This window comes from Hemicordylus capensis, chromosome 1, assembly GCF_027244095.1.
Source record: "Hemicordylus capensis ecotype Gifberg chromosome 1, rHemCap1.1.pri, whole genome shotgun sequence".
Classification (NCBI taxonomy): domain Eukaryota; kingdom Metazoa; phylum Chordata; class Lepidosauria; order Squamata; family Cordylidae; genus Hemicordylus; species Hemicordylus capensis.
In genome coordinates this window covers 72,384,597-72,399,500 of record NC_069657.1, presented here as the reverse complement: position 1 = coordinate 72,399,500, position 14,904 = coordinate 72,384,597, and the positions used below count along the sequence as shown (strand labels likewise).

At 46.8% G+C, this 14,904-nt stretch overlaps 1 protein-coding gene across 6 annotated transcripts in view; it reads right to left on the bottom strand.

The window, feature by feature from the left end:
- TYRO3 (TYRO3 protein tyrosine kinase) overlaps positions 1-14,904 on the bottom strand; it is a 119,585-nt gene that overhangs the window by 45,010 nt on the left and 59,671 nt on the right. For all 6 annotated transcript variants that reach the window (XR_008313018.1, XR_008313019.1, XR_008313020.1 and 3 more), the window contains 3 exons: positions 7,500-7,677; positions 6,858-7,000; positions 108-252 (listed from right to left, as the gene is read on the bottom strand). Coding sequence is in view for 3 of the 6 variants with exons in the window: in XM_053283189.1 (XP_053139164.1) it covers positions 108-252; positions 6,858-7,000; positions 7,500-7,677 (466 nt within the window). In the remaining 3 variants the exon portion in view is untranslated. The remainder of the gene's footprint in view (positions 1-107; positions 253-6,857; positions 7,001-7,499; positions 7,678-14,904) is intronic.

The window sequence follows — 14,904 nt, the reverse complement described above, 5'->3', positions numbered from 1 at the left end:
ATTGAACCAACAGCTCTCCCACGTCTTCAACGCATGCACAGCACTAAGAAGGGACCATTTTCCTAGTGAAAAACCACAGTAAACAATATCCTGCACATATAGCTCACCTATTAAATCTTGGGCAGTAACCAACAAGGGCTCACTCCATGGTCCGCAGCCAGCTGAGTTGAGTATGCAGACCCTGATTACAAGGTCTTTTAGGGGATTCCACAAAGAAAGGTTGGCTCTTGTCTCCTGCACTACCATCTCTCCCTGAAACCAGAAAAACAAAACTCGTAAATGGTAATCAGCATTCAACTGATACAGTATGACCATTCACGCGGCTGTTCAGGAAGGTGGGGAGGCTGAGAAACCTTCCCCTCCCACCGATGATCCAGTAAACCTTGCTGGAAGTGCAGACCACTCCCAGACAATCTGCTGCTGCACGGACAATGCAGTCCCAGTCTCCGGGTATCTCACAATGCACTGTGTGCCGAGAGAGAGTGCTACACTGGGGGATTCCCACAGGAGATGGGAGCTCTAGGCGCTGTCTCTGTGACTGTGCGGGCTGCAAGCAGAGCCTGGGTTAAGGGATCACTTGCATCCTTAACCCAGGCTAAAAGCTGGGCTAAGAAACCGGGCTAGGTGGTACTGCCCCCCTCCGCCCCTCCGCTGCCAGATCGGGCCTCAGTGACAATTCACTTAAAAGGCTTTGCTCACTTGCAATATCTGAGGATCAGGATATAATTTTTCTCCCTGCTAGACTGTCTAATGATCCTGGCATCTTTCTTTTGGGTCATTTTCTGCAGCACATGGTTCAGCTTGCTGGCTTGAGACACCTGAAATGGTTTTGCAGGTTTCTTCTCCACTACATATGTTCTCGTACTTGTGGCATACTGTGGGCTGGAGTGTAAAGACTGTTCAGTGGGCAATCTAGTCAGTGAATAGTTCTGTCCTATTACAAGCTGTTGGGGAAGATGTCCTTTTCGTCCCATCCAGCTCTATGAATCTCTAATGTCATGAAAACTATTACTTTGCTTTCATTCAAGTAGACACTAGGGCTGTCCTTCTCATGATCGGAACTAGGGTTGGAGAAGCCTTCTGTCCTCGTTTGGGAGTTGTGTGTGCTCCTGCTATTGGATCATGAGTTAGATCAAAGCAAGAGGTGGGGAGCTTGCTGGTCTGTCAAGCCCGGCCCCCCACCCAGCAGGGTAGGACAAGCATGCCCTACCCAGATTCCGTCCTCAGCTGCTGAACAAGGTAGGAGGAAACTCCTCCTACCCAGCTGGGTCTTGACAGATGAGCAAGCACCCCACCTCTGGCCTTGCTTTGATCTAACACACGATCCAATAGCAGGAGCACATACAACTTCCGAACTAGAGTAGGAGGTTTCTCCTACCCTAATAATAATTGTGAGAACAGCCCTTCTTTTGTTCAAGGGTCAGAAATAAACACTCATGCATCTGTTTTTGTCACTTTGGGACTTGCTTTTTGCACCGGACTTCTACACTCTGTAGCTGCCAATTTGAGGCATTATTTAGTATGCACCCAAGACCTTTTCTCTCAAATGATACCTCTTTGGCTCTAGACAAACATGGAATTAGTGGCTTGGAAGCTGAAGAGATGCAAGTGGGAAGCACTTTTGCTCACTGAAGATGGGGCCTCCGATTTTCACCAATTTCCCCAAAGTGCTGCAGCATCCTGTGGCATAACTCATGCTGTTCCAAAATATTCTCCCACTCTCAGGACCAGCTTTTCTGGTAGTGCAGGGGACTGCATCAGGTAAAGGGGAAATCAGTCAATATTGGGGAGCCCACCTTGCATGAGTGGCAGTGCTTTCTGCTGACATAATGCCACCAACCATTCAAAACAAATCTATTTGCCTCTTCTGGCTAATGACAGAGGTCAGAGTGTGCTTCCTTTCACTTCTCCACTCCTTGGGCAACTAGCAATTGGAGCTGAATTCTTTCTCGCAGGGAAGGGGTAAGTAAGCTTCCTGAAGCTGCTCCTTCTCTGACCAGTTTTGGAGGCGATGCTGATATTCCTTTTGCCATGGTGTCCTTCCTGGGAAACAGGAGGTGGCCCTTAATGAGTACAACAAACAATGCTGAGGACTGGTAGGAACTTTTAGGAGAGGTAATTCACAGCAAGACTATAACTACTGCTGCTACTGCTACTACTATGAATATTTCAGTACAAGTTCTCAAAGTGGCATACATAGGGAAATAAATAAATCATAAATTAGATAAATGACAGTTCTCTGTCTCAGAAAGGCTCACAATTTTAAAAGAAGCATAACGCAGACACCAGCAACAGCCACAGGAGTGATGCTGTGCTGGTGTTGAATAGAGACAGTGGTTCTCCCCCTGCTAAATATAAGAGGATCACCACTTTAAAGGCACCTCTTTGCTCAGTTAGCAAGGCTTGGTGGATTCTATTTATATCCCTAGTATATCTAGATATTTAAAAGCCTTAGGACGAATGTCGCACATCCCGTGGTACATGGCACATCTCGCGAGAGTTGTCCAGAGGAGAGAGAAGGCACAGAGTAGGGGTGAGCAGCAGACAGAGGGAGGGTCAGCTGCTGAGGAGGAGACATTGAGCAGCGGCCTCCATCACCTTGCTGAGTCTCCTCTTGAGGAGGACGGCTGGGACAGAAGAGTGCACTGAGGGCCATCTGTGTAGGCTAGGAGGGAAGCCCCAGTTTGGCCGTTCTCCTCATGAGGAGACTCGGCAGGGCGATGCAACAGAGGCCGGTGGTAGGAGCCAATCTAGGCTGCCACGATGCTGCTCTCTGTAAGGAGGGAAGGGGGAGAGCGAAAGGGCGAGAGCTGTGGGTGGGGAGAGCGAAAGGGCGAGAGCTGTGGGGGGGGGGGAGAGACAGCGCGAGAGCTGTGGGGGGGGGGGAGAGACAGCGCGAGAGCTGTGGGGGGGGAGAGACAGCGCGAGAGCTGTGGGGGGGGAGAGACAGCGCGAGAGCTGTGGGGGGGGAGAGACAGCGCGAGAGCTGTGGGGGGGAGAGACAGCGCGAGAGCTGTGGGGGGGGAGAGACAGCGCGAGAGCTGTGGGGGGGGGAGAGAGACAGCGCGAGAGCTGGGGGGAGAGAGACAGCGCGAGAGCTGTGGGGGGAGAGAGACAACGCGAGAGCTGTGGGGGGAGAGAGACAGCGCGAGAGCTGTGGGAGGGAGAGTTGTGAGGAGAGAGAGTTGTGGTGGAGAGCAAAAGCGAGAGAGTTGGGAGAGAGAGAGAGAGAGTTGTGCGGGGGGCGAGGCAAATAGGAATTTGCCTATTTGCAGCTGCTGAGTGGCCGGAAATGACCTGGAAATGACTTCCAGTGTCACTTCCGGCTGCCATTTTATAGCACAGAGCCATTTTGAGGCTCTTCTTTAAAAAACTAAAAAAATTTTTTTTGGTGAATATTCGCCAAATTCAGCTGATTTGGGGGTTTTCGGGAGATTTCTGGAGCCTGGGAGAGCAAGGTCCTGTGTATTTCTATTCTTATTTTTCCCCTCTCACTTTTGGGTTTTTTTGTGTATGTCAGGAACCTAACTCCTAGATTCCCATAGGGGTAAGGTTTCTTTATTCGTGGTTTCTGTACTCGTGGTTATAGCTGAGAATGGGGGCCACCTGTATATATATTTTTGTTTGCAGTACCTTCCAATTGTCTGTCACTTGCATTTCTGGAATGCTCAAATCCTTAATTAATATACAGTGTATAGCTTAATGAAGTGTATACCTCTGTGTGTGTGTGTGTGTGTGTGTGTGTGTGTGTGTGTGTATACACACATATACATTATAGTGTATATATAGTGTATACCTTAATGAAGTATAGTGTGTGGCTTTTTTCTGGAGCTGTCAGTCTAGAACCATCCTTTAGCACTAAACTCAAATCCTTTCTCATCCCAGATAAATTTTCTTTTCATAACCCTAATAACTTGAGATAGATCCCAGAATATTACTCAGCAAGTCTCAGACAACAATGAATGATCTCTGACAAACAGTACATGATTATGCTCATTGATTCAGAATATAGCCAAAGAATCCCAAAGGATCAAATTGCTCTGAATTATACAATTTTCACACACAAGACTAAAAAGTGCATTTATGCCACAAGCTAATGCTGTTAATGTGGGCTAGGAGGCGAAAGAGAAATCAAATGTATATTCTAACTAATATAGGTTTCACATACACTATAAACTGATACAAGAATAAATACATTTAAGCCCTATGTCATACAGGTGAAACTCGAAAAATTAGAATATCGTGCAAAAGTTCATTAATTTCAGTAATGCAAATTAAAAGGTGAAACTGATATATGAGATAGACGCATTACATGCAAAGCGAGATAAGTCAAGCCTTAATTTGTTATAATTGTGATGATCATGGCGTACAGCTCATGAGAACCCCAAATCCACAATCCCAGAAAATTAGAATATCACATGAAACCAATAAAACAAGGATTGTAAATAGAACAATATCGGACCTCTGAAAAGTATAAGCATGCATATGTATTCAGTACTTGGTTTGGGCCCCTTTTGCAGCAATTACTGCCTCAATGCGGCGTGGCATGGATGCTATCAGCCTGTGGCACTGCTGAGGTGTTATGGAAGACCAGGATGCTTCAATAGCGGCCTTCAGCTCTTCTGCATTGTTTGGTCTCATGTCTCTCATCCTTCTCTTGGCAATGCCCCATAGATTCTCTATCAGGCGAGTTTGCTGGCCAATCAAGCACAGTAATCCCATGGTCATTGAACCAGGTTTTGGTACTTTTGGCAGTGTGGGCAGGTGCCAAGTCCTGCTGGAAAATGAAGTCAGCATCCCCATACAGCTCGTCTGCGGAAGGAAGCATGAAGTGCTCCAAAATCTCCTGATAGACGGCTGTGTTGACCCTGGACTTAATGAAGCACAGTGGACCAACACCAGCAGATGACATGGCTCCCCAAATCAACACAGACTGTGGAAACTTCACACTGGACTTCAAGCATCTTGCATTGTGTGCCTCTCCATTCTTCCTCCAGACTCTGGGTCCTTGGTTTCCAAATGAGATGCAAAAGTTGTTCTCATCAGAAAAGAGGACTTTGGACCACTGAGCAACAGACCAGTTCTTTTTTTCTTGAGCCCAGGTAAGACGCTTCTGACGTTGTTTGTTGTTCAGGAGCGGCTTGACAAGAGGAATACGACATTTGAAGCCCATGTCCAGGATCCGTCTGTGTGTGGTGCCTCTTGATGCACTAACTCCAGCCTCAGTCCACTCCTTGTGAAAGTCCCCAACACTTTTGAATGGCCTTTTCCTGACAATCCTCTCCAGGCTGCGGTCATCCCTGCTGCTTGTGCACCTTTTTCTTCCACACTTTCCCCTTCCACATAACTTTCTATTAATGTGCTTTGATACAGCACTTTGGGAACATCCAACTTCTTTTGCAATTACCTTTTGAGGCTTTTCCTCCTTATGGAGGGTGTCAATGATGGTTTTCTGCACAACTGTCAAGTCAGCAGTCTTTCCCATGATTGTGATTCCTAATGAACCAGACTGAGAGACCATTTAAAGGCTCAGGAACCCTTTGCAGGTGTTATGGATTGATTAGCTGATTGGAGTGGGACACCTGGAGCCTACTGTTGAACCTTTTCACAATATTCTAATTTTCTGGGATTGTGGATTTGGGGTTCTCACGAGCTGTACGCCATGATCATCACAATTATAACAAATTAAGGCTTGACTTATCTCGCTTTGCATGTAATGCGTCTATCTCATATATCAGTTTCACCTTTTAATTTGCATTACTGAAATTAATGAACTTTTGCACGATATTCTAATTTTTCGAATTTCACCTGTATATGAAAACACCTTTATTGGCAGTTGGTTCAGACTAAAATAGGTACTTCTTTACACTATACATAATTCTATTTGTGTGATTCATTGCCATTTGATGTGGTGATGGTAGAGTTGCCATGTCCCCCAAAAACCCGGGTTTCACCTGGATTTTAAGCATCTCACCCAGCTTATTTATCCCACCCAGATTATCCCAGATTTCAGCTTTCTTTTTTAAAAAAGCAGCTAAGCTCTAGCCCTTGTAGAAGCGGAGTTATGGAGCAAAATGTGCAGTCACTTTTCTGCTCAGAAATTATTTTCCAGCCAGTTTACATAATAAGCAGATTAGGCCCCTGGATTTGGAAAGCCAGAATATGGCAACCCTGGTGATGGTCACTTGCCAAAATTACTTTAAACAAGGACTAGAGAAATGTGTGGACAACAGGTCTATCAATGGCTATGGTTCATTTATTTATTTATCAGGTTCAGAGGCACGGTGCCTCTGAATGCCAGTTGCACGGAGCAACAGCAGGAGAGGAGGCACTCCATCTCCTGCTTGTGGGCTTCCCAGAGGGATCAGTTGGGCCACTGTGGGAAACAGGATGCTGGATTAGACAGACTTTGGGCCTGATCCATCAGGACTCTCCTTTTGTTCTTCATTCAAATGTACAGAGGCTTATAACAAATAATTAAAATCACAATTAAAAAAATGCAACAATAAAAAGTAAATATTAAACCCTATTAGTTAGGATAACTACATGAAAACTCTCTATTCAGGCTCCTAAGTACTGCTTGCCCAGGACAAGTAACAGATAGTCATGAGCTCCCTGAGTCGTTTAGCCTGCTGCTTTTAGATGTGGAATTCGGGAATAGATGAACTTTGTTCTGATCCACTAAGGCAGGGTTTCTTAACCTTGGGCCCCCAGATGTTGATGGACTACAGCTCCCATCACCCCCAGCCATGTCCATTGTGGCTGTGGATTATGGGAGTTGTAGTCCATCAACATCTGGGGCCCAAGGTTAAGAAACCCTGCACTAAAGGTAATTCTTATGTTCCTCAGCCACTTACCTGAGTTATGTTATCTTGACTCCACTCCAACCTGTATCCCAGAGCACCGTCTCTAAGCATTTCTGGAGCTATTGCTTCCCATTCCAAAATCAGGCAAGAATCTCTTTGGATAACATGTACATTTTGTGGAGTACTGTTTGGAGCTGTAAGGAAAGAAAGTAATAATGCCTATGGTATTGTTAAGAAGAGGAGGAGGAGGAGAACACAAGAGTGCATTCTTCAGCAGCAAGTTTCAAGGACACTGGAACACTGAACAGCCCAAGGCAATCAGATATCCCATCAGCTAATTTACCAGTAAGTTCTACAAGGGGCTCTTGGAGTCTTAGGCAGTCCAAGGTCCTCTTTCTCTCCCATAATAAGCTGTGATAAGAGGAAATGGTAACTCCGCTCGGATACCTGGAGGAACTGGGAACAGCCTCACAAAATTTATTTGCAGGCAAACTACATTCTAGGCTGAAAAAAGGAAGCAGATGCCCTATCTGTTTGAATCAGCCATGTGGTTATGTGTGTTACATGTTCCTTATCTTTTAACTTCAGTTAGGGAATTAGGGATTCAATAGAGTTGTTCAATGGTTTTCTGGTCCAAACCTACATAATCCTATGGAAAAATATTTCAAAGTATCCATTCAGTTGTCTGCTTACCTAACCCCAAGGTCTGAAAATAGACCCAGTCTGTAAAAGGGGAGCTGCCCATTTCATTAGTGCATTGGACCTGGACACTATAATTGGTGGAATGCTTTAATCCTGGAAAAGCCCTGGTAAAGGACGGGACAGGGACAATTTCTGTAGAAACTTCCTCATCTTCCTGTGGCTCAGCCACCTGTTCCAAAAGGAAGATAAAACAGATATATAATACTTTCATATATTTCAGCAACAGAAGACTACTTTTTATTTTTATAAACTTTATGAGAGCTGCATCCAATAAATAATACTTTCATTTGATCTTGGCTTTAGTACAATGGTATACAATGACTAATTCTTCAAACTGAGGCTGCAAAGTAATTAGTAACATTCTAGAATAAAATTTTAATTAAAAGGCAGTGGAATTGTCAATCAGAGTTGTCATCATTCACATGTATATCCTCCTGTTCCTCCAAGAAGCTCAGGATGGTGTAAATGGGTTGACCGCTTTTATCTGTACAACAGCCCTGTGAGGTAGGTTATGCTGAGGTCAAGTGACTGGTCTAGGAACACCTAATGAGTGTCATGGCTGAATGGGGATGTGAACCCAAGTCCCCCTGGTAATAGTCCAGTGTGTTTCATCATGTTCAGTAGACACCCCTTAAGGCTAGATTTTGGGCTAGGTTATAGTACCCTTCACCAACCACAGGTTCAAACACACTCTTACTGTGTGCAACTAGGCGCAGCAAGTAGGCTTGTTTACACAAGCATTTTGAGGTGGGTAGGGGTCCAGGTAAGATGTTACTCCGTATGTAACACATGAGCATCACCTCAGCTGGGCTCTGCAAACCCAGCAAGCAGATGATAACAGCTGCCGAGGGCTCTGGTGCTGAAATTGTCAGTTGCAAGCTCTGCTCCTCCATGGAAGGTCCTCCAAGGACCCATTTGCCTTCCCAGAATGCTTTGTGCTGCCAGCAGATTGGAAAAGTTTCATGATGTTAGCAGCTGCCCTCCCATTGGCCACGAAGGAACAGGAGGCAAATGCAGCCCTGCAGAAGATGCTTTGGCTTCAGGAGCACAGAGTGTTCTTTGAAGGCTAGCATTGCCAATGGCTGCTATGGGCCCAGGTGTCTGGTTGCCATGGAAGTGTGGGTGGGGTGTGTGCTGGTAGCCCAAGCAAGAGCAGTAGTCAGGTTCTCATAATAACAACCATCAGTGTAGAAGGGCTCTCCTCTCCTCTCTGGTAAAAACCTGGGTACAAAAGCTAGGTAGCAATGCCAGGAGCAACCTGGTCAGGAGGGAAATGAGTAAGTTCTGACAATCATGCAAATCTGGGTAGCCCACCTCCTACTCTGATTTCAATGGCTGTGTGAACCAGCCTATTGTGTATCAAACACTGTGTATCTTTTTTGCTGGTTACAGCAATATTTCAGTTAGCTGCACAATGGAAAAGCAAGAGATCCCCATCTGTCCAGTGATCGTCTCACAGAATCTGAGACCTATTTATTACCGATGAAATCTCTTTACTAACCAAAGACCTAGTAGGAAGAACACACAGACCATTTGCTGAAGTAACAGTCCTTTCTTGTCCCTTAATGAAAACAAATAAAAATTTCAACCATAACTTTTGATGTTTGTATTTATATAGCTATCTACTGAGCAACTATTCCTATAATCTATTACTCTGAATACGGATTTGACTTGTGGCTCAGTAACTATAAGAAAATACTTCCCCCATTTCATTCTATTGGTTTTTCCAGATTATTTAACAGGATGTAATTTGTAGTTGTTCTATCTTTTTTTAGTAATTGAGACTTTGTAACTTGATTTCTTTTTATTTGATTGAGTATTTCTGTATTATTTATATACCTGAAAAAGAGATAAATATGTTTTTTTTAAATGGCAAATGCAAAGTGACAGATTATGATCTAGCATACATCTGCTGTTTTAAGGAAAATCTTTTTAAAAGGGTGTTTTTTAAAACTGTTTTTAAAAATTGTTTTAAGAGAGCTGAAAGTGACGATAGAATCTGGACTCAGCTAGGCCAGTCACTGGCTGGGGGCCAACATGTGTCAGAGGGCCCACCTGGCTGGGCCAATCCCTGAATGCCACCAATACTGGTGGCAAAAGTGCTACAAGCTGTCCAGGAAACTTACATCACTACTGCTCTGCCTAATACCCCACCCCATCTACAAATGGGAGCCACCACAGGTAGGAACATCTAGGAGATGTTCCCATTGGTTGGTGAGGAGGGCAAGAGAAGGAGGAGCTACTTCATGAATCTCTTGGCTGAGAGACCTTATCCTGCCCTTCCCACCAGTCAATGGGCCTTCTCCCAAAGGTTCCTGCAGTGGAGGAGAGGCTTTTGGGAGAAAGCCCATTGAGCAATGGAGAGGGTAGGAGGAGTTGCAACTGGTGCTGAGAGACTCAGTAGTGCCAGCAATTCCTCTTCTTCTCACCTTCCATCTCCATCTAGGGCAGGGCATGGGGGCAGTGGCTCTTCTTCCTCCTACCCTCCAAGGATGAGAGGAAGAACAGTCGCCACTGCAGAATATCCCCCCATTCACCAATGGGGAGTTGGGAGAAGCCACTACTTGGCTTCTGCTGGTAAATTTGAGGGGGGCTCAGGGGCCCAATGTGCTATGGGGGGGTGTCTGCTGGACCCCCCCACGACCTGATGCCAGCACTGGCAGAGTCACTGAGACCAGCGGTGCACACAGACCTTTCATTTGTCCCACTGTCACCTTAGATCAAACAGGTTTTGCAAGTTTTCAAAGCATTACAAAATCTGCAAACAGAGACAGCACTGGGATGAGTGTGGCATAGCATCCTTATCTATAAAACGCTTGGTGTCCGTCCGTGGACGGACACCAAGCATGTGTCCGTGCCTCCCTGGCCTCTTCTGGGCATGCGCGAAGCGCATAGCCAGAAGAGGCCAGGGAGCCAGGACCGCCAGCACCCGGCGGCCATCTTGGGCAGCCAGAAGCGGCCGCCCCGAAGAAGCCGGGTAAGCGGCGGCGGGGGACACTGGCCGAGGCAGCGGCAAAGCCGCCGCCTCGGCCAGAGGAGACGGCGCGGCCAAGGAGGCGGCAGAGCCATGGCCGAGGCCTGGCCGTGCTGCCGCTTACCTGGCTTCTTCGGGGCGGCCGCTTCTGGCCGCCCAGGATGGCCGCCGGACGAGGCGGCCGAGAAGAATGCGGCGGTGGGCCCGGGCAGCGGTGGATCAGGCCGGAGCCACGGGCGGCGGTGGGTGGCGGGCCCGGCCGGAGCCGCGGGCGGCGGTGAGTGGCGGACCCGGCCAGAGGCGCGGGCGGGAGGGGTAATGGCGGCGGTGGTCTGGAGCGCAGAGCTCCCCTAGCGCCCGTTATCCAACGGGCTACAAAACCACTAGTAGCCAATAATGACTCTAACAGACCATCTTCAACTCCCTGAAAAAAAGAATCCAGCATCTCTAACCCTAGAAGAATGAGATTAATTTATTCCCTGGCAGCTAGAGACATACATGGATGGCCCTGTGAAAAATTGGGTCAACAGTGCTCATGACTGAAAAATCAGAGCAGAGAGTGGAAGAAACAGAGTAGATGAAACTTGCTGTTGCAGATGTCAGAAACATTACTATCCTCTGGGCAGAGCTTTTTGCAGTGGAGTATTATTGTCATGTTAAACCTGATCAAAGATCAAAATGCCTGTTTGTTTCTCTCAGCATGGGATAGAAAGGCCTGTGAAGTTTAGCAAAAAAGTTGCCTGAGGAGGATGAAATCTGAATTGTTCTCACTCTGCTTCCCCCTCCACTTCGCAGGTTGCAAAAAGGGAAAAAGAGAAAGAAAAGAAATGGGAAGGTTGAGGGGAGGAGCACAAAATCCAGACAGATTAGCATTGTGTGGTGACTGGTGGACGTGCAAACTAGGAAAGAATAGGCTGTACCGAGTGGAGAAAGCTCCGCATTTCAGTGCACAGGAGGAAATTCATTCTGATCTGTCAAGAGCCTCACTAGAACAGCAGCAGAGATCTGCTGCATGCAGAAAGTCATAGTGAATGTAATCACCAATGAGGTTTCTTTCAAAGTTCATGAAAGAAATAGGCAAGAATCTTTTCTGCACCTGCACAGAAACAAAAAAAAGCAGCATAACTTCAGCTCTTTGCTTTGGTTAACTCTCTTCTACGGTCAGAATATTGACAGGAGAATAGTACACAGGGATCCTGTCCTCTGATGCAGCGGACGGCGGGGATGGGTGGGTGGGTGGAATCCGGGAAGAATGTTACTAAGCTGTCACAGATGACGCTAGACTGACTGGCACTGACTGCAATGGAGCAGAGGCCTTTGGGAGAAAGCCCATTGACCAATGGGGAGTGTGGGAGGAGTTGCAACTGGTGCTGAGAGACTCAGTAGTGCCAGCAATTCCTCTTCTTCTCACCTTCCATCTCCATCTAGGGCAGGGCATGGGGGCAGTGGCTCTTCTTCCTCCTACCCTCCAAGGATGAGAGGAGGAGCAGTTGCCACTGCAGAATATCTCCCCATTCACCAATGGGGAGTTGGGAGAAGCCACCACTTCTAGGGCAAGAACGGGGAACCCAGAAGCGCCATTCCCCTCGGACATCCGGGTGGAAGTCCAGTCCCTCGCAGGCCTTACGGCCCCCAAATTACATGTGTAGTGTCCCGGGTGGTGGTGGGCCACCATTGACCTGTACTGCTGTTGCCCCTTACCATGCTGGGTAGCTGAGCAGCAGTCGCATGGCTATGTGAGCACCATGTGGCCCACCCGATCTGCTCCAGGTGCAGTGGTGCCAGCTGGGCCAGGCGAGAAGGCTGCCAAGCCACAGCCACTTCCGCCCAGCCATACCAGCAACTGGGCTGGATGCTGAGCAGTATTCTAATTTTTACATCTGTGTATGGAATGAGTTTTTGTTCTAGGCAGTAGTATCAAGTTGGATCAACTCTGCAGATTGAGAAGGCAGGAGTTTCAAGCTGAACACTTGTTTTCCCTTCATTCAAAACTTTTTTGGATCAGTTAAAAATTTGACTCTTGAGAGACAGAGTTGGGAGTAGGGAAAGAAATATGTGGGATGGGAATATGTTAAGTTGCATCATGTTGAAATGTTTCTGCTAATGCATATCTGCATAAATATACTTGCTTTATATCCTTACATTCTTGTGAGTTCACTTGCTGTTTGGGCCTTCAAGAACCCACGTGTCATGGCGTGTGTGGGGATGATACTTATCTTGGGGGTGTGGAGGTTCAGGCTTCAGAATTACCTATTCAGGCTTCAGAATTACCTAGCTACACTTGGGGGGGAACCCACAGCTCTGTGCACAGCTGTCCTAAGTGTTGAGTCACCACAGCTACAGGCTGAAGCAACTCCCTAGGCAGTAAAGGGCTCCCAAGTACTGGAGTGATTCTGCCCACTCAGGCTGACTATTGGCTTTCCTCAACAGGAAGGATTATAAACAGTGTAGGTCCATTTTGCTATCTGGAGCAGAGCACCACACGGCACCCCCTCCCTTGCCTCTCCCCCTCCCCATTTAAATTACACCCCAGTTCTTCCCTCTTACATATCTCTCCCTCTTTCCTTTTATGTGGGGAAGGAAAAGCAGCATGGCCCCATTTCGCTTTCATTCCTTTGCAGGTCACCCTCAGGGGAGGTGCTGCGTATGCTGCTATGCTGCTCCTGAGAACTGGTCCACCTGCCTGAATAGTAGGGCCAGCCTTGGTTATTAAGGCTTCCTGTTCAGGCTAGGACCTTTGCTTGTGCACTGATAGTCTTCACTAGTTTTGGTTTTTACTCCCCCCCAGCTCCAACCCTTGGTTTGACTTTCTGCCTCTCACTTTACAGCTGCCTACAGCTCAGCTCTGACAACTGGTTCATACCAAAGACCAATTAAAATTCCCAACTTGGCATGTTAGGAAAGTGGGCTGAATGCTATTAGGCTTACCATATTGCTTGTGTGACTACTTCACCCCACACCCAGCTTGCCACTTGTTTTACTACCCCACCCACTCAGCCCACATATGTCAGTGGCTACAGTAGAACAGTCCTTGTTAGGCTTGTTCACATGGCCACCGGCAGAGTAGGAGAAGCCTGGGTAGGAGAGCTGGGCGCACTCCTGATCAGCAATCATGCAAATCCAAACAACAAGGTGGAAGGAGGAACAAGTGATAGTGTAGGAGGTGGGATCAGGACTGAAGCTTGCAGTGGGTTCTGAAGCTGTGCCATGTGAGGTAGAGGTTTAGCCTGTGTGCTAATACTGAGCACTAGCGAAAAGGGAAGAACATCAGGGTGAGCAGGAAAACCTGCAAGAAGCCTGTAACATATTAGAACCAGTTGTAGTATCAAAGTACTGAAGGGAAAAGATATTCTGTATTGATGACTGGATGCAATCTTCACCTTTAAAAAAAATCAAAAGCCTTGCAACCATCAATAGGTCACATATCCAAATTTTTAAAAGAACAGAGCAATGTTTATATATTTTATTTTAGTTTATAAACCACAACGCACATGGCATATGCTCTACTAACACTTATTCTGCTGGGCTAGTCAAAAATAAAAAGGCCATCATCTTGTCATTATATAGAAAAGTAAGAACATGAGAACGTAAGAACCCTGTTGGATCAGGCCAAGGCCGACCTAGTCTAGCATCCTGTTTCCCACAGTGGCCCACCAGATGCCTCTGGAAAATCCATCAGCAAATAAGGCATACCCCTTCTCTTGCTGTTGCTCCCCTGAAGCTGGTATTCAGAGGCATACTGCTTCTGAACCTGGAAGCAGTACACAAACTAATCTCTATCGATAGGGTATCCTCCATAAATCTGTCCAATCCCCCTTTAAAATAATCTAAGCTAATGATTATCACCACATCTTGGGCAACAAATTCCATAAGCTAACTATGCACTGTGTGAAAAAGCACTTCCTTTATCCCAAATCTCTTGCCAGTCAGTTTATTGGATGACCAATAAACTAATTGTGGGGTGGGGGCCCCCTCTCTATCCACTTTCCCCACACCATACATAATTTTTATATGCCTCAGTCATATTCTTCATTTAGCCACTTTCTTTCTAAGCCATGTTTTTCTGAAACTAGAGTTTTTCAATGGCTGCTAATTGTGTCCCTGTGGAGGACACAATGCATAATCAACTTGTGAAATTCTCTGCCACAAGATGTGGTGACAACCAACAACCTGGATGGTTTTGAGAGGGTTTGGATAACTTCATGGAGGAGAGGTCTATCAATGGTTACCAGTCTGAGGGCAATAGGCAGCCGTCAAGCCAGCCGAACAGCGGCCAGGGTCCAGCCCTGCTCGGCGGCCCCCTCCACATAAGCCCGTGTGTGTGATGTCATGCACATGTCCCATTTGGGAGAGAGATCGATCGGCCCCGCTGCATTGACAGCGAGACCAGGAGCAGCTCTCCCTGCCTTTAAGGCAGTGTCA